This window comes from Muntiacus reevesi, chromosome 19 (genome assembly GCF_963930625.1).
Source record: "Muntiacus reevesi chromosome 19, mMunRee1.1, whole genome shotgun sequence".
In the NCBI taxonomy this organism is placed as follows: Eukaryota; Metazoa; Chordata; class Mammalia; order Artiodactyla; family Cervidae; genus Muntiacus; species Muntiacus reevesi.
The window spans coordinates 40109605-40135838 of record NC_089267.1 but is presented as its reverse complement, the minus strand read 5'-3'; the positions used below and the strand labels follow the sequence as shown (position 1 = coordinate 40135838).

At 42.9% G+C, this 26234-nt stretch overlaps 1 protein-coding gene across 2 annotated transcripts in view; it reads left to right on the top strand.

Moving 5' to 3' along the window:
• The window catches only part of SOBP (sine oculis binding protein homolog), a 168238-nt gene that overhangs the window by 78172 nt on the left and 63832 nt on the right, over positions 1–26234 (top strand). Inside the window, exon 5 of one of the 2 annotated variants that reach the window (XM_065911414.1) lies at positions 20751–20846. The exons of the other annotated variant lie outside the window; for it this stretch is intronic. Coding sequence (XP_065767486.1) covers positions 20751–20846 — 96 coding nt within the window. The remainder of the gene's footprint in view (positions 1–20750; positions 20847–26234) is intronic. 2 annotated transcript variants of the gene reach the window in all.

Here is a 26234-nt window from a genome sequence, read left to right as displayed (position 1 = left end):
GAACAGAAACAGAAAACAAAAATGAAATTCTGTTAGGTACCAGAATATACACCTAATCTCTAGGCATTTGTGCAGAGCCAGGGACTGAAAAATCAAAGTGCACCTTATCTGAGTATTCAGATGAATTGACCAGTCTCTGTATTGGAATATGTGAGATGGAAATGAAGGGATCTGGGGAGGGAAGGCATCCTGCCTCATCCCGCCCCTCCTGGGTGGAGAAGGCGCTAGAAGCCATGTTCTCCAGCTGCTTCAAGCATAATCTTGTAGTGTCCCCCATGGGCTTTGGCTCAGGTTGTGTCAGCTTATGTGTACAAGCAGATTTTAAAAATTGTCCCTTGCTAAGGGAGCTGACATCTGCCACTCTCGGAAATTAGAAATGACAGATGCCCCGAAGGGTGAAAGGCAGTGGCTGATTTTCTGTTAAAAAAAAAAAAATAGCATCTACTCAGACTCCACTTTTCACCAAACAGACAGCATTGTCTAATCCACGCACTTAGTGGTGATTTCAGGTAACAAAGGAAAATGGGCAAGCTGGTTGTGTGTGTTAACACTGCTGTTTTCTCCCGCATAACAAAAGCAGAACCGTCCTCACTCTCTTTCCTAAGGTTTAATGCAGCGCCCCGTGCATCAGACACAACAGGTGATGGATGTTTGTGATGGGATATGTGGTGTTGTAGAATCCTCATGTTTGGTCACCCTGGGAGGCCCCTTGTATTTGCAGTTGCCACCTCCCCTCTCCGCCATGGGAGAGAAAGAACACAGGCCTCGGTACTCTTGAAAGAGCGTGGAGTTAAACTGAAGATAGAAGTTCTTGTCTATTTTAGCCAGGCGGTTTGTGAAGGGGAGCTGGAATTGGAATGAGGAAACAGTGAGAACCGAGGCATTTAGGGCTTGGCTTCTCTCCACCTCCTCTCTGTTGGTATCTCTGAGTTTCTCTGGCTGTTGGCTCCATGTTTTTCTCAACCAGACTTCGTTGCTTCCCTACAATTCTTAGTCCTCATTACTTCAGTGTGCACAACTCCATCATGGCCTCTCCAACGCCTCTCAATATTGTGATTTTTCAGTTCAGCTCCCGTCCTTACCTGGTGTAATCTCTTGCTGTATTCTAGTTTTGGTTCCTGAGAGAAGAAATCTGATGGAATCACTGCGTCGTTTTGCAACAGGGCATTTCATGGGTTGCTGGCCGGCTTGTCTGATGACTGCCCTTGGGTCACATGCTCCACTCAGCTAAGGCTGGTCACGTGGTACGAAGCAGGGCACACACTCTCTTAGAAGGACTGTGATGGGTAGACACCTTGGTTGATATCTCAAGTTTACTGCCCAACATGTATTGAGTGTTGACTTGTGACTTTGATAGACATCAAGGGTGATCAAAAGCCTTTTTCCCCCCTATTTATGTAGTAAAGGGGGAAGGAAAAAAACATGACTCCATCTAGAAGCAGATAAGAAATAGTAGGAAGCACATGAGGAAGATGGTAAAAGTGTAGGATTTAATCATCTATAACCAAATTTGTGGTTCTGATCCAAAATCCAGAGTGTACTTTCTTCCTCTTTAGTCTTGCTCTTTGGGTGTGAAAAGATGGGCAGATCCTTAAAGATGACTGAAAACCCCTATTGAAAAGCCTCCTTCCAGGGCTCAACTAAATCCCATCTCTTCCTCACCACCTCAGCCCAAAAAGATACATCTCTCCCATGGCCTTGGCAAGCATGGTATGTATTTAAGCAAGAATCTGTCACGTTTTTCCTCCCTTTTATATATATATATGTCTAATCTTCTTAACCAAGCAGAAAACTCCTTGAGTGAAGGAGCCAGCTCTTATGTGTCTCTCTCCCATAATTCCCATAGCTGATGAGATAAAGAAAGTGAATTCAGAATGCTGGAATAAGTTCATCTAAGAGGAACCTTCATTAATGATTTGAATATACTATGTGTGAAAATGCAGTCCAGTCCCAGAATTTAGTTAGTAACATATGCAGGTATTTTGACGATATGAAACAGCAGAGCAGTACTTGAAATGCCCCAGAATATAGTCTTTGAGAAGATAATTTCTTGACCGAGGAAGGACGTGGTGTAGACAGTGGTGGATCACCCAGGAGTGAGCTGTGATGCTGAAGGTGTGCCTTTGCTCTGGGGGGTCTGGCATGGCAGAGAGTTTCGAAGGGGAGAACTACAGAGATACTCTGAGAGTAGCCCAGAGGATCTCCCTTGCCTCTGCCTTTCTGGCTCTAGTGTGGGTGTGTGTGGAGAGGGGCAATATTTAAACTCAGCTGGCTGGTTCTCTTATGACCTTGTCCATTTTAAGAACCTGGGATTTTATCCAAAAATGTAGTATGTTTCTTTCCTTTTGGTTTACATATACTGCTCAGAAGACTCTGTTAAGAATTTTAAATATATCAGTAATAATTCATCACACACTGTGTTGTCAATAGATTAGAGTTAAATGGCAAGAGTCACTTCCAATGATTGACTTTCTTCTGTTTTCTGTATATTTCAACTCATTAAAAAAAAAAAGAAAGCAACCACAAGAACAAAACAAAGAAGAATAAGGCAGGACAAAGTGCTGAACAGTGGAAAGTGCAGAGAATTTGCCTGTGGAGTCCTTATAAAACACAATCTTTTAAATATGTATTTTATTGTTTCTAGCAACTCGACAAACTAAAACCATATTGAAAGTGAAAAAACTGACTGAAATAAGCCGAAGCATGCCTCAGGCAACTCAAAGCTTCCCACCAGTTTGGGGTTAACTTCCGTCACTCCTAACATTTGTGAGAGATTCTGAGTAACGTGGAATCGAAATCACAAATTCTACACACAGATTAAGTGAGGAAAGGAACAAACACACTCAGCATTATTAAGCCTACTGCTCCTTTGCAACCTCTGCTGTTGCACCAGCAAAAGGTTTAGGCGGGGAGAGAGATGTCCTTGAACGAGGAGGAGCTGCTAGCAGATATTGGGGACTATATTGGGCTTGACCTTGGGTGCCTTCTGCTGTTTTCCTTTTATCCCTTAACCTGTCAGCGTCTGGCCAAGAACACCATATTATGATTCTTTTATGCCTTCAGTTGGATCACCCAGTTACCTCTCAGTATCTTCCATTTGTGAAACAAGGACACATTACTATTCTCAGCAGGCTGAAAAAGTGCAATGGAAACCTTAATGCATTGACCCCTATAAAAACTGACTTCATTTATTACAGAAATCTTTACACTCTTACGCCTTTTCCCTATGTATATAAAAGGCTAATAGGAAAGAAGGGAAGACCTCTGATTTAAAGGGAGAATGGATTTTTATATCAATCCCCTTCATTAGGAACCATTTATTTGAAAAGAGTTATCTTAAGAAATCATGCTTCAGTTGGTGGTGGGGGGCGGTCAGGAAAGGAAGAGAGGGAAAGAGGGAATCAGAACCATCCAGCACTTGGCCCCTTTTACATCCCCAATATACAGGGAGTCCTGAATCTTGATCTGTATCAGATTTCCACTTTTAGAAACACTTAGGAAGTGAAAATGAAGCCATTGATTGGCTAAGGGCGGCGGCATCCCATGACAGGATGGTCAGCTGAAGACCTCAGGATAAAACTGAGGACCAAAATAGCCATTTCATCACTAGCCCCTACCAAGGTAAATCTGAGAAATTTCACTGACATTTTTTCCATATAAATTTCAAGCATTCCAAGAGTGAGAGCAGCACTGGATCCAGGCAGAGGTTCCCCAGGGGACCCTGTGTGTGTGGAAGGGAAGCCCATCTTCGGGTCTGAAACCCACAGGATGAAGAGGAATGAGGCGAGTGCTGGCTCTGAGTCCTTGCCTTGCAGAGCTGCCTTTTGTTGCAATGAGTGTGAAGCACATGCCTTAACTTTTAGTTACTTTGGCTTTTTTGGCTAGTGTCGCATCTTATAAGTCACAGTCTAGCTTCTCTTGTCCGTATTTTTACTGCACAGAAGGTTTCCCAATTTGCAAGCGTTTGCAGCACGGCTGGGCCCGGAGATAAAACAGAATGTGTATGTAGTACAGCATGCATTCAACTGATGCACAAGATTCTTTCCACCATATGTGCAAAGTAGTGTGCTTTTCACTCGAGGTTCCACTGCCAGAATTGCCAGGAGCACATGAATAAGTGGAGGAGAGACACCCCGTCCGCCGTGCGATGGGATGGGGTGCCAGGCCTCACCCTGTGCTTGGAAGAAGACCCTTGCTTTCAACATCCACCTGTATTTTTACCCCTCCCTTTTTAGCTCCTCTGTCCCGCTGTTTTCCACTCACCTTGACACAGCTCCCCTAACCTCATCCTGTTCCCTCAGCGTGGATCTAGGGTGCCTGCTGTTGTTAAGGTTGGTGTGGGGGCCCTCCCAGTAGGAGAGGTGAGGTGTAATTAGCACTTATGCTAATGAGGATAATAAGACTGTGGTTAAAACCTCATCAGTTATGGAGAGGAATGACATGAGAGGAAAACCAGCTGATTTTTTTCTTCCCTGTAAATGTTTATTGTTTTTCATCTCAGGCAAAGCATAGCTTATTGAGCATTTTTACAGGAACGTAACATTAGTCTGGTCTTTTTGGTAAATCTTCTAGTGGAATACTTTTCATGATAAGAAAAAAAAAAAAAAACATGAGAGATATAAAAGAACTGTATTTTTCACTCATCTCTTTGTATCTCCTTGTCTCCTTTAGCCGAAATAAGCCAATTCAAAGAGTTTTTGGTTCATTGTATTTTGTTTTCATATTTGCTGCCTAAAATTTGAGTTGTCACCTCCCTTGGTTTTACCGAAAACTTGTTTGAAAGCATATAGTGTTTCTGACCAAAAGATGTCAGTGGACACATGACTCAAACTCTCTTCTTAACATGACCTCCATGTTAGTTTTCCTGGAGGTCATAACCACTGTCTCGTTCAACCAAATGTGGGTAACATGTGCTAGCACCTCTTCACAGCTGGGGAACCAGGCCACAGGGCAATAACTGCCTTTCACCTGTCCTTCAAATTCTTCAGCCACTGATCTGGGAGGTAGGGCTCCTCCACCCACAGGCCTTGCAGCCAGAGAAGTTGGTTTATTATATTTGATGAAGCATAATAACAGTGTTATTATAAGCAATCTGTTGTAATTAAATCATTATCTCAACTTTCTACATTGATTTCATGTGAGTTATTTGCAGGCTTTCTTCCCCAGCAGGTTAACAGGTCACCTTTGGGCCAATCGAAAGTGTGATTTTTGGGTTTACATTATTTGTGAGTGCTGACAGATTTGCTGTTCTTGACCATACCCACAACATAGAACAACACACGGCTTCTGACCTGGCTCTCTGTGTTGCTACCCTGCCTTTCCCGAGTTGGAGATCTATTGGAAACTCTTTGTGTGGGAGGATGCACTGGGAATGGCAGGGTTCTTGGGTTTTAGCATTGTCCTGTGTCACTGTGGTGTCTGGGGGAAGGTGATGCACTCCACAGGGGAAAGAACAGGCTGATGGTAGATTCTACCCTGTCCATGTAGAAATCTGGGTGAGCAGACAGCCCTTGTGCTAGCGTGTGCTCTATGAGAGGTGAAGCTTGTGTGTTCTGGAAAGGCCAAGGACAGGAAATGACAGGGATGTTGAGAGATCCCCACTGACCATCCCTGGTGGCCTTGTTGGAAGCTTTAATCCTAAGGGCAGGGACCAGCAGAGAAATGTCCCTCATTTTAGCAGATTCCTTGTGGAGCAGGAGAGTCTTCTTTCCCAGGCTTGCAGAGCATCCTTCCTTGGCTGGGGAGGAGCGCACCGTACACTCTCCTTCAAGCCCGTGTTTCAGATGCTTTGCAGTGGTGGCGACAGTCACACAAGGGCTCGACCCACATTCATTGGGTAATTGGTTATTTTAACACAAACTGTGACTAAGGAACATGATTACACACCTGTCAGCCATGTGATGGGGAAGAGAGCTGTCTGTGAGCGGGGGGACTGGCTGCATTTCTTCCCAGGTCTCGGTGGAGTCTTCTCCATCAAAGATGTCATTTTTCATTTTTACTTTAAAACAAGACAGACATTATAGCCACTGCCTTGTCTGTATCATTTATAGGAATTGATGCCACAGATGCTAATCTAAACTAATACAATTTCATTCTGATTATATCTTTGTAGACCTCACATTCTAGAGCACAGGAGGGCAGGATGTAATATGAAGAAACAAATGAGCATAAACATTATATGGTACCCGGATAGCAGCTTCCTATAACAGGGCAAGGGGTGGAAAGAAATCAAAGTGTTTTGTACAAGGACAACATTTTAATTTATGATGAAATAGATCAGAAAAAGAAAGCTGTTTCAGATTGTATAGGTGACTGAGTGGGGGAGGGGATTCCCACTTGTGGTGAGGGGATTGCCAGGTGATTCAGGGTCCTGTCTGTGGGTTTCAAAGGAGGAGTGATGTGTCAGAAAGATGGGGATAAACACATTATGAAACAAACAAGCAAAAAAGACCTCAAAGGCAACAATTTTGAACTGAATTCTAAAACAAATAAGGACCTAATAAATGTTGCAACATTTAGTTTTTTTTTAAAAAGCCCTAACCTTTTGAATAAGAAAGTAGTGTCCATTCATTTGCACATTGACTGAAAATGCTGAATCAAATATTAGATTGTTCAGAAATTCTCCCTCTACTTTATTTGTCTGCTCCTGTCCATCTTTGGTGAGGCCATTCAGCTCGGGCCGTGTGCTTGTGGGACAAGCATGTGTCCAGCCTCTGCAGAGCATTGAATTTGATGCATGTGTCTTCTATCACTGAGTTAGAAACAAAGTTGATACAGGATGAAGTTAGTAGCTGGAAAATAAGAAATCAAGGGAGATGGTGTGAATGGTAAAGAAGGGGGACTAACAAAACCTAGGTCGTTATTTGGAGGGAGTGTGGTGAAGGCAGTGGAATTCAACATGCAACAGTCCCCCCAACATGCAACCCTAGGCCGCTTATGTGGGTGGGAGCTGCCCAGGAGGGTGGGAAGTTTCTTGATGGAGATGTTACTCATGAAACCTAAGAGGAGGTAAAGAGAGAAAACAAAACAATGCCTTATTTGCAGTGGGCACAATGGTAGTCAGGGAGCAGAAGGCAAGAGGTCATTAAGTACTGTTGTGTCCAGGCTGCATAGAGGGTTAGGACCCTGATTAGAGGGTGTATTTATGCATTTCTAAAAGCCCTGAGACCTTCATCAGTATCTTCACCTTTGCCTTTGGCTGCTGAGCATGCCCTTTGACTGCGTGCAACTTAATTTTAATCAAGACTTTAATGATAAGAAAAGATATTGAGTCCCTCTGACCTTCCAGTCAGCTGAGTTTTTCTCTCCAGAAAAGCAATGGGTTTGTAAAATTTAAATAACTGTCATCTGTTGAGTTCTTACCCTGTACCAGACATTGTGTGGGACATGTAATGGATTTTCTCATTCAATCCTTGCTACGAATTCTTGAGCTGGATGTTAATGTCCCCAGTTTTTACCGGTGGCCCCGGACTCAGCTCATTATAGGCATCCCGTGGCTCTCCTCGCCCCTTTTTGTACTAACATCTTCAGCCAGATGGCACATGGGGTGTTCAGCCTTTAAGAGTTTGCTCTTTTCCCCCTTGATTTTCACTTCCTCATAATTCTTGTGTAATTATGAGAATATTTTCTAGTCCTTACTTTTGTGGTTTACTTTTATTTGCCTTTCAAATTTTACAATTATTTAAAAATCTAAATTTTAAATAGGATATAAATGTATGATATTTGACACTTGGAAAGGTGTATGATTAGACCTTGGCAGGGAATCATTTGTTCTATTGTTATCATTGAAGTTAAAAAATAATCGTGTGTTGAATGTTGAACGGGCTGGATCCCATTCATTTTGTATCCTTCGTTGTAGATGCTCAGTAAATAATGAATATGAATGAATGAGACCTAAGGAAAAAATCGTTTAAATGCCCCTGTCATTGCTACCCATTTTCTGTGGGTTCACAAAGTCACGTATTAGTGGTTTGGTATAAATTTGGAATAATGTAACCTATAGCTTATGAAGTTGGGCTAAACATTTTATGATTCAGAGACAAAGGTCTGTCATCCCCTAAGGCAAAGAAATTAATGAAATTTCTTTATCACACTAGAATACTTGATTGCATGTAAACACTGCTTATTATTATTAACAAGGAGAGGCTAGGGAAATTCCCTGGTGCTCCAGTGGTTAGAACTTGGCGCTTTCATTGCCATGGGCTGCGGTTTGATCCCTGGTCAGGGAACTGAGATCCTGCAAGCTATGTAGCTCAACAGTAAAAAAAAAAAAAAAAAAAAAAAAAAAGGAAAGCTAATACTAGTGATAGATATATCAAGTGATCATTTTTATTTCCCTTTTACAATTTTCCATATCAAACCATAACAGTTTTCTATCTGATGCTTAGGCAAGAACCACAAAGTGAGTTTTATGAATTTAGAATCCTTTGTCCTTGGTCTCAATCCATCTTGAAATCCAAGAAGAGATTTGGGCTCCCATTCTCAATTAGAATTCCATAGTCTTAAATTCACAGGATGTGTAAATGAAACTGAAATATAGGAGAGATTTGAAAGCAAGCAGGCCCCCTAATCAGAGGTCTGCCAAGTTCAAAGGACGTGTCCTTCCCCATCTACAAGCAGAGTTTCTTCGGCTGTTGTACAAGACCCCCCCACACACTCCCATTTCCATATCCACTACCCATTCTCCCTCCCCACCCGTTCTTCCCCGTCCCTGTCCCATACCTCGAGGGCAGAACGCTTGGAAAGGCCGTTGCCCTCAGGTGGGCTCAGGGTTTGGGTCTGCTCAGCCTTTGGCTGCATTTTGGTTGCTTGTGTTGCCTGTGGTCTAATAGACCACAGTCTCTTCTTGGTGGTGGGGAGGGAGACGGCTTCCACGAACACCTCCATTTGAGTTGTGCTGGGCATCAGTGCTTCACCGTGAAGTAGGGAGACCAGAGGCAAGGTTTCTCCCTCTCCCACCAGCAGCCACAGGGATGTTGAGCTGTCACTTCTGTCTGCAGTTTCTCTTGCTCCTCATCAGCCAGGCTTCCGCTGCTGGCTCTGCTGATGTGGAGGAGCCACTTGTGGTGTGGGGGTAAGAGCCTGCGCTTGGGGTCGAGATCCCTGCGTTCAGAGCCCAGCTCTGCCTTTATCAGCTCTTTAGCTTTGGACAAGGTACTTTACCTTCTCTATACTTCAGATTTCTTGCTGACAAAATGGAGGTGGTAATGGTAATATAGACCTCATAAGGATTTGCTGGGGGGCTTTGATGAGATGAAGTCTGCAAAATTCTTAGTGTGGTGTCTTGCACAGAAAAACCTGAGTCTTGTGTTACTGTCAGAGGGACTTCTATATTGGGTTTTCTTCCTTTGTGGTGACAGCTCCATGAAGCAGTCCTTGAGTGGGAAGTTTCTGGAAGTGATAATGTTCTCTCCAGTGGGGTCCAATCTGTGGTCTTGGAACCTCCATTATCTCTGGGAGATACCTACCAGTTATCTCATATCTCATATCTAGAATCACACTGAGCAATTGAGACACCAGGGTGCAGAGGAACTGGAAGAGCTTGGGAATTTTGGTACCAGAATGGTTGGGTGAGGGGTGGGGAGGGATAGAGCAAAACAGGAGTGGCAGGTGGGGACTGCTCGCTGTGGAGAACACCTGTTCATCTCTTGTTCTAAAAAGGGAGAGGATATGGAAACCCAGGTCATGTTTTGTCTTTTGTCACATGGACTTTGATTCCAAAATCTACTTCGTGGGATAATAATAATGATAGAGGAGCAAGTGTTCACTGAAGTTGTCATCCAAAAATGGATCTCAGCCTGATACTTGGCTGTTGACCTCAACGAGCCTTTCCCTCAACACCAAACTCTGCTAGAATGATTATCTCCCATTTAAACATGACAGAACCCCACCTTTTATTACCTCCATTTTTCATCTACAGAATGACTGAGATTTAAAACTAAGACTCAGAGAGTATTGTTTGAGCAGAGGTTGTATTCACGAAGGCTCTGTGCCACCATCTTTGCATTTGGGTCCTCAGAGAGGCTGATTGGCTCTAGGGTTAGAAGCAAGGTAATTTTTAGACTTTGTTGCTCCAAGCCTGATAATGCCTATATTGATGTGACAGGTCAAGTGGCACATGGATTCTAATTGAAGCTGTCAGGAGGGTCCATCCTGTTCACAATCGCATTCCAACTTCACGCTCTGAAAGACCCAAGGGGCAGAGCCAATGGATTGGTCACCCTGCCTTTCTCCTTTGCCTGCCTCCAGTACATAAATCACAGCACCACTCCACATTAGTCAGAACATTTGTGTGGACAGTGCACAGTGACATCAGAGTTTTCCTCCTAGTCCTCATCTTTCTTCATGTTCAGGCCAGTTTTATAAACATTGCATAGTTTCCAGATCTGTTTCTTGCTAAAGAAATCTTACCTTTAAGGCAAATTGTACTTGACATAACATATTGGATGCTGACCATAAAACTGTCCCAGGCCAGAGAAGTGACCAGAGTAAGTCTCCTGTGTCTTTCCTGAGTGGAGGGCCAGAGTGGTGGGTCCACAGCTAAGTCCATGAAAGAAAATAAACTCCAGGCAGGCCAAGTGCATGGATCAGAGGGTCCACGGCAAGGCCAGAGCCAAGGGTGAGGGTAAAGAGCTGGGAGTGGTATGGAAGTGGACTCCAAGTTGAAGCTGGTAGGAAACCACTGATGCAAGTGCAGAGTGATTGCTGAGATCAACCTTGGGGCCTTTGTCATCCTTACTTAGTGAACACCCAGGGGACAGGGTTGACTGCAGCTTAGCATATGAACCATCCAGAGAAGATGTAGGTGACCCTGCTGCATCTGGACATTGATTATGGCGTTTCTTTGGCTGCTGGTAGGAGAAAAGAAAGTTAAATTGGTCTGAGCACTGAACTTTTATCACAGATAACAATTGTGACATCATGGTCATTGACAAATACTTCTGCTAATTCAGAGTTTATAGTCCTTGACCTCAGAATTAGAAAATAATTCGGAGAGACCATTTGTTTCCGTTCATGACACATAGCTCTCCGTGACCACTATCTCTGGGGTATGCCCTTTGAGATATTTCTTCCAGAAGTAGTGAGAGTCGTGCCCTGACTCAGCCATATCCTCTCACATGTTTTCTGGTATCCATCTACCCTTTGGAAGACCTGTGTGCATATGTCACGAAGAAGGGTGTGTTCTGGGATGGAGACGCAGAGCAAGCTGACTGTCCCAGGACCATGACCCACACTTCTTGCATCATCTTCCCACCATATTATGCCCACCAACTGAGCTAAGCAGCTGTCAAGCTGATCAGAGTGCATTGCTGATGCTCTGTCTCAATTGTCCTTAGGAGTGGATGGGGTTGTGGTAATGAGCAGAGGCCCATGAACTGGGCCTTTGGCTCTCCACCCCTCACCCTTCAAGAATCACCACAGTCCAGCCCCCATTTCTCCTCTAGGCAAGTCCAGGGACTCCGTGTCACTAATTTGTATGGGGGGGCTCCACTGCTTTGATGAACTGACTCATGTTAACTAAGGTCACAACCTGCACTTATGTACCAGAGAGCTGGGACTAAATGGGATAAGACACACAAGCGTCTTTTATAGTTTGTATGGCATTTTCTATGGGATTAAGAAAAAAAATCATATGATAATATTGATAATGCTTTTAGAAATTCACAAAGGAAATTACTAAAGGGTCTGAATAGTTGAGTGAACTCTGCAGGGGGCATCCTTCTAGAATTGATGAACTTAGCTGTCCTGATCAAGGATCTGAAGGTTATATAATAAGAATTAGGTTAAAGAGGTTGGTTTGTTTTAAGGATTAATTTTATAGCTTTTGAAGTGCCATCTCCCCCAGGTTGTGCAAGAGAAGTACTGTCTCCTGCTTGCTCTTGGATTTTTTTCCCTAGGCTCTTTGCATACCACCCTGCCCCCTTCAGTTGTATCTGTCATTAAATACCCTCATTTTCTAATTTCCTTGGTGTATTCAATCTTGGACTGCTAAACCAAAGACTTAAAAAAAAAATCTCCCTTAATAAGAAATAATACATATTTTAAAATTAATGGCACTAGTATTTTCAAGTTATTCCATATTGATTTATTTTTGTCGCTAGCAGAGAGGTGGTAGATCATCAGAGTGTCGAGTGGTCACCCTGAAGGCACACTGCCTAGGTTTGAATCTAGATTCTACCACTTGTTAGCTGTGTGACTTTGTGTAAACTATGTAATCTGTCTGTGCTCTAGTTTCTTCATATAAAAATGGAGGCTAGTACCTACCTCCTAAGACTTTGGTGTATGTGTGAGTGTGTATGTAAAATCAGTTAATATGTATCAAGCGCTTAGAATGCTGTCTGGTGAGTACATTAGAGCTGCAGGAATGTGAGCTGTTCCTATTAATCCCTGATATTATCCAGAGCAGTATCTTCGTCTGGTTCTAGTGTGTTTCTTACTCCCCTTGGAGACCAGGTTGTTTCGGGGGGAGACTTCCTATGGATAGTAAATTTCCCCCGTAACATCTGGATCCTTTCCTAGCCTTACAGGTGGGGTCCTGAGGTCTGCTTCCAGTCCTTGCCTGTTTCACATTTTCTCTAATTTCTCAGGTCCATCATGAGAGCTATATATAAAGACCAGGGTCCAGCCCCTTTGCCTAGTGATTTCAGAAGACAGGAATAAAAGGACCACCTGAAATGCTCAATTATTTGAGCATTTTATAGGGGTCAATTGGTAGCAAAATGGTGTTATCTGTGTTTCCCTGCCTTTTGTTTCCCCTCTAGGGTCCCAGGGTAATAGATGCAATTAAGCAGTGAAAAGTCAAAAGGCAAGCGATGGGCAGAGGCCGGAGATGGGGGAGGGTAGCAGTCAAAGAGTCTGGATCAAGGGTCCTGAGATAATCAGAAGCTGCCTAGATGTAACAGTGGTATCGCTTTAGCTGAGAATTGAAAAGAAGGAGCCACATGCCCCAGTTGCTGGGTCTTACCTGTGGTCACTTTGAAAAAGCAGTTCTTACCAAACAAAGATGCTCAGGTGACCTGAAAAAGAGCAATGCAAGATAAACCCAGAAGGGCCACCTGTTCGATAAAGGGGAAATAGATTTTAAAAATGAAAAGCAGAAACAGGGATTTCAGAACCACTCAACAATGGCTCTGATAATTCCAGACACAGCTGTAACGCGTGCTGGATGGAGGATGATATATTTTCGTCCACGTGGTAGCTGTATTTCAGGCTGATGTGGAATCTGTTGCCGTAACTGTCATGCAATCCATTAGGCCCCTGAGTGAGGGCAGCCATTAATCAAGCAGGAGATCAGCCCCACAGCCTCACACGCTTGCGGCTCAGAGTGGCTCTGACCTGACATCGTTTAAGGTGATGCTCATGGAGGCCATAAACATGATTCGATTCCCATTATCTTCGTGTTGCATGTTTGTTACCGTTATTCTTTGAAGACTCCAAATTGGATATTAAAAATTTATGATATATATAAAGGTTTGTATGGAGTGAAAAAATAGCTGCAGCAAATAAGTCCATCTCATTCATCAGAGATGTGTGAGCTGTCAGAGGAGCCTGAAGAGGGATGGAGAGAGCCCCCTGTTTGCCAGCTGAGGAGGATGGAGACTTAGGAGGAACTTTGCTGCGGAAACCAGCTTCTCCCTTGGCCCACATGCTAAGTGGGAATTTAAATACATTTTGTTAAAAGAACTAAGTAAAATGGGTGTCACCTCAAGATCCCATAGTCAGTCTTCAGTGACAAGCCAATGAAAGGGAAGGCAAGAGATACAGATGCCGAGATTAGGAGCAGTGTTGACTTGAGTGAGTGCCTGGCTCCACACACCCCTGTTTCTGGGTGCTTGGAATATTGTGGAGCAGGGACCCTGAGGCCAGATAGGAGTCCCCAGTCTAGGAGAAAGCTCTCTGCCCAGGCTGCATGCATACACACTCCTGTCCACGACCCATCCGCCATCTGATCTTCAGTGACTTGAATATGTACTTACGTAGAAGTAGGCAGTTCAGAGTGAAGAAGAAAGCACACTTCCGGGCCTTACCTTAAGGAAGGGCAAGGATTATTGAATCCATTCAACATATATGTAGAGAAGGAAATGGCAACCCACTCCAGTATTCTTGCCTGGAGAATCCCATGAACAGAGGAGCCTAGCGGGCTACTGTCCATGGGGTCACAAAGAGTCACACCAATTGAGCGACTATCACTCGCTCACTCAAGATATATGTATAGGGTTGTTCAACAAGGTACTCACTGAGCCTGGGGCCTTCGTACATAATGCACAGCCTCTGCCCTCAGGCAGTTTCCATTCTGGTCGGGAGGATAAGACAGGAGTCCTGACCAGGGTGAGTTACACCAAGGTGTCCCAGATGGACTTGGGGCACTATAACTAGGTGAGACAGACAAACGGAGCAAGGCACCAGGTTGGTTAATCTAGGAACAGAATTTTGGAGAGGACAGTTTTGTAGGCAACGACCAGAGGCTAGACTGACTTGTCTTAGGCGAAAGTCCATCTGGGTGGGAGGTAGAGGAAAGAAACACGTGGGGAAAAGGTATTATTGGCTAACGTCCAAGTTGAGTACTGGATCTGCAAGCTAAGACACTGATGTCTAACCACATGGGAGGGATGTGTGTTGGGCAGAAGTGCATGGAATAGTGAGAGGTCAAAGTGTGAGGCAGATGTGATCAAAGAGCTCCAGCAGAAGCTGAGACTCAATGTGGCGAGTACTTCTGGGTTCAGGGGCAGAACTCTCACCTCTAGGGACTGGAGTGCAAGGCAGAATGTCCAGTTGTTAGGGTGAAAGGATAGGAATTCATTCATTCATTCTCCATTTATGTGGCCTTTATAATATGACAGGAACTAGATGAGGCTCTTGCAGCTTGCAGCTGAATAGACTGCAGTTTCTGCACTTGAGGACCACACAGATTCGTGGGGAAGGCAAACACAGAGATGGTCATAGTACAGTGCAATGGATGGAGTGGGTGTAGAGAGGACAGAGAGGTTAGACCAGGAGGAGGAGGTCTCAAATTGGTTCCTAGAGGAGCTGCAATCTGAATGAAGGCTTACAAGATGCCTGCGAATTTTCCAGAAGTGGGGAGGAGAGATGGAGTCTGGTTTTACCCTGGGAAAATGAGGTAAGGGTCAGGAATCTAGCTGAAGGGAATGGGACTTTCAGTCATCAGGAACTGGGCCACTGAGATGAGAATAACTGGGCGGTAACTCCGGAGGCCCCCCCGTGCTGTTGCAGCCCAGGGCCAGCGCTGGCTGCGCTCACTGAGAGGTGAAGACGCTGGGCTGATGCTTACATCAAGCTCACAAGGATGTTCACAGCACTCTGAAGGGCCATGTGGCAGCTGCCATCCACTCCTTGCTGAGCTTCCTCCAGACAGCGTGCGTAGACATGTAACAAAGGGACAGACCAGAAATGATCCACCAGAAAATGAAATTCCAAGGGTTTTTGGAAGTTGTCTCCCCGTGATAAATTCCGTTTCTCTTGATAAACTGATAGAGTTAATTTATCTTGAATTTTGAAAAGATATTCTATGGCTTATGGTTCCAAACATTAGTTATAAAAGTATAATTTTTTTTTTTTTGCTCTACAACTCTTCATCTCTAAACTTATTCCCACAACTTTGAGATGCACTGTTTTTGATGTTCCCAAGTCTATTCACCACACCACATGTGTGAGCTGACATGTGCTACATCTGCTGAAGAGTTGCAAAGCAAAGTCTGGAAGCTCTGCAGCACTCTCCCAAGCTCTGATTCTAGGTGGAACCTTTTCTTGTTTTCAAAAGAAATTCTGAAATCACAATGACGCAAAAGTGTAAAACCCTATTCATCTCAGGGAGGTGTTAACTCTGAAGCCTAGTTTTCTTTCCACTTAAATGGCAAGAGTATTAACCTTTTCATTGAGTCAGAGACATCTCACTTTTCTGGGTAGGTAGTGCAGTTGTTTTTAGAATGTTCCACATTTTCTAAAGGAGTCCTCCACAGGAGAAAAAATGCTAACCTTGCTTGGATCTGCACATGACACCAAGGCTCTAACCCAAAGGAAGAAGTGGATTCTTTGAAAGAAAACTAAAGTTTGCTATATGTAAGAATCAATATTTAAAAGGCAAGTTAGTGATGATTCACAAGGAAAGAGAGGTGACTAAAAAGTTGTTTAAGCCAGAGCTCTTTGAGGTAGAGAGGCAATTAATTAGTCTAAGTTTCTCATATCCGTGCATGCTAAGTTGCTTCAGTTAAGTCCCAACTTTTTGCAACCCTGTGGACCATAGCTCACCAACTCTTCTGTCCATGCACTTCTCTAGGCAAGAATAGTTGAGCGGGTTGCCATTTCCTTCTCCAGGGGCTCTTCCCAACCCAGGGATCAAAACCATGTCTCTTACGTCTCCTGTATCTGCAGGCGGGTTCTTTACCACTAGCACCTCCTGGGAAACCCTTCTTACATAATCTATTATTTATTCAAATATTAGGCATGGCATGAAAATAGATGCATGACTGGCAGCAAGATGGGGAAATCCCTTTGCAGTTTAATTGAAGAACTTCTTAATTTCTATTTAATGTCAAGAAGTGAAGGTTTCTTAGATTAATAGATCAAAAATGCACCTTTGGTCTCACAATCACATTTGTAGTAAAATGTGAAAAACAGTTTCCCATTTGCTTTTCCCCATAATTGGCATAAATATCTAGCATATTAGTCAGAATAAAGCTATTGAGAGTGAGACACATGGAGGGACTTAGTTCATCATGACGTGTCTCGACATTGCTTCTGTCCAAACTGGTCACTTTAAAATGAACTCAGACACCAACATGGGTCTTGTGGCCCCAGTAGTTACTAAGAGCCCATGGCAGTGGTCTCCGTTGAGACGGACAATTAGCGGGGGCACTGTCTGTAGAGAGTTCAAGAACAATAATAAAACCAGCTGAAAGTCGATCTGCTTTGTGTTACTACTATGAGCAGTGATTTCGTGAAACTCCAGTGTTTGCACACGCTCCCTGCGGGCGTCAGGGGCTCCCTCTGTCCACCCACCTTGGTATGCCATTGTCTGCCACCCACAATGGGGTTGATGCAGAAGAAGGCACTGGCTTTGAAATATGAGAGGTTATAAAACATGCTGAAGTGAATCTGCATGTAGAGTTAGGAAGTTCTAGTGGGTTTTATTTAGCGTTGCCACAGTTGGTATGGAATGATAATGAAGCTCGTTCCTACAGAGCAGTTACCAGGCTCCAGTCAGTGAGTGGGGCCAAAGATCCAATGGTGAGAAACCCTTAGGAAACTCGCAGTCTGGTGGGGAAGACAGAAGTCACAGCAGCCAGTGTAAGGGTGCGTCTGTGTCAGGCCTAAGAGAGGCAGGTGGGAGCTATTTGATTTGGTTAGTGAGGTTCAGGAAGGTCTTTTTAGGATGAGGTATAGTAGGTCTTTCAAGATTGTCACACTTGAAACTAAAACTAGATAGATTTTTTCTTTTTTTTTTGCTTATAAGCAACTAACCATGTGGGGCTTCCGTGGTAGCTCGGTTGGTAAAGAATCCACCTGCAGTGCAGGAGACCTAGGTTTGATTCCTGGGTGGAGACAATCCCCTGGAGAAGGAAATGGCAACCCACTCCAGTATTCTTGCCTGGAACATCCCCAAGGACAGAGGAGCCTGGCAGGCTAAATCCATGGAGTAGCATAGAGTCAGACACAATTTAGCAACAAAACCACCACAACTAGCCTTGTAATCTCTTAAATATGCAGAGAAAGCCCCACTGCTGGGTCCACATCCTGGATCTTCCTAGTGTTGCATAGCTATTCACTCCAGAGGACCTGGGGCCTGGCTGTAGACCATCCAAATTCACTCAGGGTCTCCTCTGAATTCTCCCCTCCAAGCAGACTTCTTATATTAGTGCTTCTTGGGCTGCCTGTGCATTACTGTTACCTGAGAGCTTAAAACAGCAACAAAACCACCTGTGTCAAGGCCCAATTAAATCAGAATCTTGGAAACATGGCAGGGTTGGGGGGTCAGACACCCCCCCCAATATGTTAAAAACCACTGCAGTTGATTCTCCTGTGTAACCAGAGCAGAGAACTACTGCCTTAGATGGATTCACCTAATTTCACTTAGGCTGGTAAAAGTAATTTAAGCTTTTACATTAACAAAAACTTGAGAATGCAGAGGGGATTTCTTCCATGAGAGGTGTGTGAGCGTTTGTGGGTGCACACACACACGAGGGTGATGGTGCTGGGTCTCCCTGTGTGTCGTGTGCGTTCCGTCTCTGGTGTGTGGTGGAAACACAGTGAGTGGCTGGGGATGGAATTTCTTAGACTCAAGAATCAGGTTCGTTGTCAGAGGCAGACCCTTCCAAGCTCCATGGGGTGTGATGCAGAGGCAAATACATGGCTTAATAAAGAAGCAAATTTCTGCCTTTCTCTCACCACTCCTAATCATTCCAACCCTCCTTCTCCTTTCTTTTCCCCTGCTGTTTTATTTAACCTCATAATTTATGAGGCTTTATATAAAATCCATGGCCCCTTTGACGAAGCACATTCAAATCTTAATGGGTTTTTTTTTCGTCCTTTAAAAACAGAAAAAGCATTGTGAGCACCTTACATGTAAGTGAAATGAATGTATTTTTGCCACTGATGTTGAAAATATCCCCAGGCATCTGGTGTGTATGAATGTGTATACATAGTACATGCATAATAAACATATTCCACCTTATGAATATTTATACACAAAATACATATATATTGAATATAGACATATATATGTAAATAGTAGCCCTTGCAAACTATATGCAATGTATGTTTCCAAGCATTTGCATCATAGTGCATCAGGAATATAATAAACCTACCACCAAGTTTAGCATATTTTGAGGTGGCATTTTTCTACAGAGTTGTGCTTAGGTCTAGTTACTACCCATGTATGGGGTTTTTTTCATCACGGAAATGTTTAAGAACTAACTGAAAATAAGGTGCTGGGTGTAGCAGAGTAAGAAAGATGAAGTAGATGTGGTCTCTGCCTTCAAGAGACCTGTACCTCTAACAGAGTGCCTTAAGATTCACTTAAGAAGAATCTGATATGTTTGCTACCCGTTGGCATCTTATTGCTTTTTACACTGCTGCCTTTTATGTATACGGTCTGCTTAAATGGGCCGCCTTTAAGGCTCTATTGGCTTACTCTCTGATGTAGCTGCAAAGTACGACTGATGCTGGGAGAAGAAATATCATTGGTTCCAGTGCCTTGATAGCCATTGGGCATGAGCACGCTTACACTTTTTTCTTTGTCACACATAGTCCAATCCTGCAACTACATTTTCATTTTACTCTGATTTGGTGGTGGGTTGCAGGGGAAGGGACAATTAAAAGGCACAAAATCCCGGAGATGTTTGTAAATCTCAAAAATACTTCTTGTAATCCCACTATTCCTACCATGGCAGTCCACTTGCAAATCCCATCAGTTCCGTCCCTGCAAAAAATAGCAGAAGCCTTTATTAAAGACAAGCTGCCCCTTCTAAAATGTACCGAATAGGGATCCCTTTCTAAACTGACAATCCCTAGTCTAGCTGAGAGCTCTGAGTGGTACTTGTCAGGGGCAGCTTTGAGGCCATTAAACAATGCTGGGCGCTGTCACCGCTCTGCGACGTATGCGCGTTGTTTTCTCCCCCTCAATCCATACATCACAACAGGTAGTTCTCAGCTGTTCCCCTGGTGCCAGACATACATTTTATCTAAAGAGACAGCAGACAGAACTACCTGCTGCTTCCTGTGCGGCTCTCCCTGTGTTTCTCTCCTTTTTCCTACTTCACTTGGGCTTTTTAAAATCAGCTGGCAGGGAGCCAGGAGCTCATCATTTTAATGCAGTGCAAAATGGAATATGCATAATTATATGCAAGCCATATGTGAGGGAGACAGCTCAGCTGTGAATTTCAGAAGGGCCAGGAAAGAGAGAGCAGCTAGGGCTGAGATAAGAGGAGAGCAGAGCGGAGTGCAAGTGTCACCAAATGGATGGTTTAATGAGCGCGCTGCGGACACGCCTCCTTTCACCTACCGTTTTCCTCTCTCCAACTCCAAACCAGAAACTGATGGAGACTAGAAAGGGAAGACTGTGTGCAAGGGGTATTGCTAATGGGTTCTGTTAATGTCTCCATTTAAACTTCAGCTTTCTTAATTAACAGTGTAGATGAAAATAACCAGTAACTTTTAATGCAGCTTCTTAATTAAATCTTTTTTATTTTTACTGCATTTGATTTAAGAATCATTGTTCTTACTAGATCATTGCTCCTTTCAGATCTTTATTTAAAAATTGAGGGGAATCAGTTTATCTCTAATAGTATGACAATGCAAAATATAACTATGCAAATTGCTTTTCTTATGGCCTTGCTATTAGAATTTTTTTAAAGTGCATTATCTACAAATTGCTTAAGCATGCCAAAAAGTTTAAACACGTATGTATGTCATATAATCCTAAATGTGCACAAAAAAAAAGTCACTGGAAGTCTGAAGTGGTGGTAATTTTCAGCAAAATTATTTGATTTTGTTTTGTTTCGTATCATTTAAAATATTACACCACAATGAATTTGCATGTTCAAACTGAACTATGTAAAGAAAAATAAATCCTAAATTTTGATATCTAAAAGGCGTACTGCGTATTTAAACAAATTTCTTAATGATGTTGTGATTTCTGGATTCCCGTTTGTTTAATGATCTGAGCTGTTATGCTTTTAGCTTTTTTTCTTCCATTATTTGTAAGTCCCTAAATAGGCCATTATATTTCCCTTCAGGCTAGAGATGAAGATGGACATGCTGAAAATTTCCCCCAGCAGCACTTTGCTAAGGAAACTCCAAGGCTTGCCTTCAAGAATAACTGCGAACTACTTGTAAGAATAACATACTTACAACAAGTCTAGAATGTTACTTTAGCACAGTGAAAACAGTTTTTGAAAGGGTTTGTTCATTATTACATAATTTTTGAAGTATTATAGCTTTTCTGTATAGAGTTCTTAATGCTAATTCTGATATCACTGAATATGAAGTATAAGATCTCACATTGTTTGCACATCTTTTATATCTGATTATAGAGCTTGGATGGCCCTGTCTTTATTAGTTTGTTCTGTATAGTAGTTGATTATCAGTCATTTGGAGAATGGCTAGTAAAGTTAAAAATATAAAGACAGTTGATATATGTAAGCTTGGAGAGAAAAAAAAAAACACAACAATTCCACCCCCTTCCCTCCTCCTACTTCCTAATTGTACACTATTTTAGGCGACAACATGGTAATATTTTGTTCTGCTAGGAAAGATAGCAGAGTTGACACGCAGTACTCCCTTTAGAATTCAAGTATTCCTGCACTCTCTTGCCAAACTCAATCAGGCGCTTTCGTCTCTCCTATGTAGAAGTCAAAGCAGCGACAAGATGCGGGGATGTTTCCAAGTCGTGAGAGAGAGGATCTCAGCTGTGACAGGGACTCTGTTCCAACGCAGGGTTAATTTGCTGTTCATTTTAGCATTTACAGTGAGACAAGATGAAAAGAAAGCAGGAATGCCTATTATATTTCTATTAAATGAATCTGTTGGGACCTAATGTTCTTGATTAGCTTTTGAAAACGAGTGCTCCGCAATGCATTTTCTGTTTACCTAAAGTAAACAGAGAATGAATTGTCATTTATTTAGAGATTCAAACACTGCTTTTGAAAATGAAGCTTTATGAGGGATCTAGCTATGTTGTCCCTAAATGTTCTTTTCTTTTCAATTGCATTAAAGCAAAACATTTGCTGCAACTAAATGAAAACACTCTAAGAGAATGAGGATGCTCACTTGTGACATTCTGAGGTCGTCTCATTTCTGTTTAGATTTTTGGCGGAACACATTAGGAAATCGCACATGTAATAGTCTTTGGACTTAGCTCTGATACCAACCATTCATTAAAAATAAAATGTCCAAAGAGCAGGAGAAGAGAGAAGAATACAGTTCTTACTCATTCTAGCCACAGTAGCTAGATGTTGACAGTAAGAAACTCCTTCCGCCTCCACAGTCTGTGTGGTTACGATAGTATCACTTATTCTGTGTGTTGTCCTCTGACCAATCAGTCCACAGGCAAATTTACTGCTTATAAATGCAATTTTTTCCTGAAATTTTAACTCACCTTGTATTTTATCTTAGGGCTCTTAAACTTCCAGGGTTGCTAGTGTTACCTATTAGGGGGAAACCCTTTCCATTTATTTCCATTTTAATGTTTCACTCTGTGACTCTGGTTTTCTAGCAGAAGACCATAAGGGCCATTTATACTATGTTTTGATATTGAAACGCTTTGGGGGATAGCTGACTTCTTTTTAGAGATACTGTTTACAGTAATATGCCATATTTTACTTTTTTCCTATTTACTGGAAAAACGAATGGGCTTGAGTCCGGGTTGTGGTCAGTTTATACTGGACAAAGTAAAACATACATGTGAACATCTTTTCCAGCTATCTTTAGAGAAAATATATGTTTAGTCATTGATGTGCTTAAACACAGTATTGTGTTGGCAGTAGTTTCAAGAAATCAGTGCAGTCTTTGTCCTTCTAGTAGCTATTAGAAATACTTTATTTTGGTCAGCATAATTTCTTGTGATAAAAGAAGAAAATAATAGAGTGAAAGAACAAGTGAGCTTATTTCTCCAAGGAGAAATGTAATTTTTTTCAGCTGCAAGAGAAGTGATGGTGTTTGGCTGGTTATGAATCTCTGAGAAGTTATGCTTCTCTGTGAAAGAGATTTGTTCGTTCATAAGAGAGGAAGTCCTTGGAGTTTTCTTAGTGCAGCTTAGGGCAAATTTAAAAGACTGTGAAAGAAGATTGCAAGCCCCGCTCCAGAGGGCTTTTCTTAGCTTGAGAGTGAGTCTGCCCTCCTGTACAGCTCACTATAACAGGCGTGGGTTTAGAAAGTGGGGGAGCTCTTTGAGGGATGATGATGGCTCTTGGGAGAAAGCGTTGAGGGAACAGATTACTCTGGGTTCCCAGGTGATCAGGGACACATGGCTGAAAGGTTAACCCTCTGGGCCACAGCTGCTGACAGAAAGTGCCCTGGCCAGGGAAATAGGACATAGCCTCTGACTCTGTTACTGACTGTTGATGGTCTCTGCCCTCCTTCCCTTCCCCGCAGTCTCTGCTTCTTGGAAGAGGAGGAATATTAAGTAACCTAAACAAAAGCAAAGTAGAAGCGATGCCTAGAATGCACAAGTGTGTGTAATCAGAAGGCACTGACAAAGAAAGCATTGGCTGAAAGAAAAATTGGCCATGAAACTGTCAATTTCCTGTAGGTATTGATTTGCCCATTTAAACCTCAAACTATGATACGTGCCTTCACACTTAATGTACAACACAAATGACAAGATTTTTAGCTTGGTGGCCAAGATTCCTTGGCTGGTGATTGTGCAGCAGTTTCCTTATGTTTTTTATTAGTTTTGAAAATGCAAGGCTGTCGAGATGAGTGATATAAGATAAAACTTGCATATTATTTGATATATCACAGTTCACTGTGGCCCCATCTACCACTTCGTAAATAGATGTGTGTACACACACACACTCTCTTCAGGGTATTTTGCTGGTCTGTCTAAGCTTATGACCAAAGTAAATAACTTACAGTAGAAGACAATGTGGGGAATTCATATCCCTGAACAATACAACAACATGGGGGACTTCCCTTGTGGTCCAGTGCTTAAGACTTTGCCTTCCAATGCAAGGGCGCAGGTTCGATCCCTGGTCAGGGAGCTAAGATCCCTTGTGGTGGAAAAACTGAAACATAAAACATAAACAGTATTGTAACAAATTCAAAAAGACTTTAAAAATGATCCATATTAAAAAAAAATCTTTAAAAATCAAAACCAATACAGCAACATAGCTTATGAGAGCCCAGAGGGGGCAGAATTTAGAGCCAGCTTTGGTGACCAGCACTTGTCCCAAATTACAACTCTGTTGCTGATCCCTTTACTGTTATCGCCTCATTCTTTTGGGACTGGAAGTCCTTCTCATTTCCCCTGTTAAAATGCTCATACTGATGGTGGGAGTTGGATTAAGAGCCAGAATGGAAGGAGGACCTCGATTATACCAGGAGCTTACAACTTCTTGTTAGTTAGTACTTGCCCAGTTCTTGAAAGCTACCTGGCGTAAGACCTAGCAGCACCTTAGGTAAGAGCTGAGCCCCGATTGTTCTTCGGAGCCGTCCAGAGAATACAGAGAGCATCAGTGTACTCAGGAATAAGGTCAAAATATAGTCAAAGATGTACAGAAACCAGTGTGGTGTAATTTGGTTAGAAAGAAACTAGGTTTAGGAAGTCTGAAAGGGGAAGGGGAGAGCAGCCAACTTTCTTTAGTTCCAGATCACAGATCATTACCTAGACAGTCTGGTTCCTTTTGGCTTTTCCTTAGGTTGTTGAGGGTGGCAGTTTTGCAGAGGAAAGGGGAGATGCCCTTCGTTGGGAGTGCATATGTGTGTGCTCAGCCTCTAAGTCATGTCTGACTCTTTGAGACCCCATGGACTGTAACCCAATAGGCTCCTCTGTCCATGGGATTTTCCAGGCAAGAATGCCGGAGGTGGGTTGCCATTTCCTCCTCCAGGGGATCTTCCCAACCCAGGGATCAAACCTGTATCTGTTGCGTCTCCTGCATTGGCTGGCAGATTGCTTACCACTGAGCCACATGGGAAGCCCCCTTAGTTGGGAGGCTAAATAGAAGTAGCATCAGGGAAGAATTCTTTCTGGTCACTTACAATGTCAGTGTAGGGAGAAGGTGAAAACTATTTTAGTTTTGTGGCCTTGTATATAGAGCTGGTGGAGAGGAGAGATGCTGGGCAGTTCTGTGGGCTGCTTTGTCCATCTGATTTCCTTGTGGAGGCAGAGAGGTGGATTATAAGAGTTGGATGTTGCCTCTAGGAAGAATTGCTCTGTGTTAATTCAGTGTTCAGTTAATAAGACATTACTGAGCATCTTCTATGTACAGGGCATTATGCTAGACAGTGTTTGTAGGGGACAGAAATAGAGAAAGACAGTTCTTTTCCTGAAGGAGCTTAAATTCAGTAGGAAGAACAAGGATAGTCCGTGTTGTAGTCATCAGGAACATGGGGTCTCTGGTTTTCCTGAAGTTAAAATTTTGTCTGATTTATACCATATCACTCTGATGGTATAGCGAAGGATCATAGGCACAAGAGCTTAACGTTTATGGTGATACATCTGACGTCATATCATATTGGATCACCATTGCGCCTCATGGACCTCTTTGCATTTCGGATCTTCATCTGTAAAATGTGATCATAAAAGTTAATAGCCTCAAAGGGTACTGTCAGGACTGAACATGATGACACATTTAAAGTGCCTGGTACATAGTAGCTTTTAGTACATATTAGCTGCTATGGTCTTGCTCCTTCTTTATTTCATGATTATTATTGTTCCACAGTGAGCTGTGGCCCAAGAGGGCACCAACCAAGTTCTGGAGTACAAGGGAGGAAGAGATTATTTCCACATGTTGTAATTAGAGACTTAACCAGGGGTACTTTTGATACAGGCCTTCCAGGGTTGGGTTTTTTTGTAGTTGGAGCCGGGGTATAAGGGTCATTCCCAGCAGAGGGAAATAACATGCACAAAGGCAAGGAGGTGGGAAAGTTCAGATCAAGTAACTCACATCTCAGCTGGCAATTAAGTTGACTGAAGTGGAGGGACCTGAAGGATACAGAGTGAGCTGGCAGGCCGGTCCATTTGCAGAGGTCTAAATAGCTGTCTTATATTTGGGTTAAAGTGGGTAAAGAATCTGCCTGCAGTGCAGGAGACACAGGAGACAAGAGTTTGATCCCTGGGTCAGGATGATTCCCTGGAGAAGGAAATGACAACCCACTCCAGTACTCCTGCCTGGAGAATTCCACGGACAGAGGAGCCTGGCAGGCTACAGTCCATAGGGTCGCAAAGAGTCGGACATGAGTGAGTGAATAAGCACACACAAATAACGGACACCATCCTATCAAGTCTAGCCTTCAGTAGTTTTACTTTCAGAAATCCCTAGTACTGCTGTGGATTAAAAAATTATTATGGAAAATTCCTAACATACGAAAGTAGAGAGTCGTAAAATGAATGTCTATGTACTAATAGTTATCAACTATTGATCTTGCTTCATCTACCCCTTTACCCTCTACCCACTCCACCCTTTTAGTCTGCTGAAGTATTGTGAAGCATATGCTTTTTTGTTTGGTTTAACATTTTTTTTTTTTTTGGTAAAGATTAGCGCACCACTTATCTGTCTAGA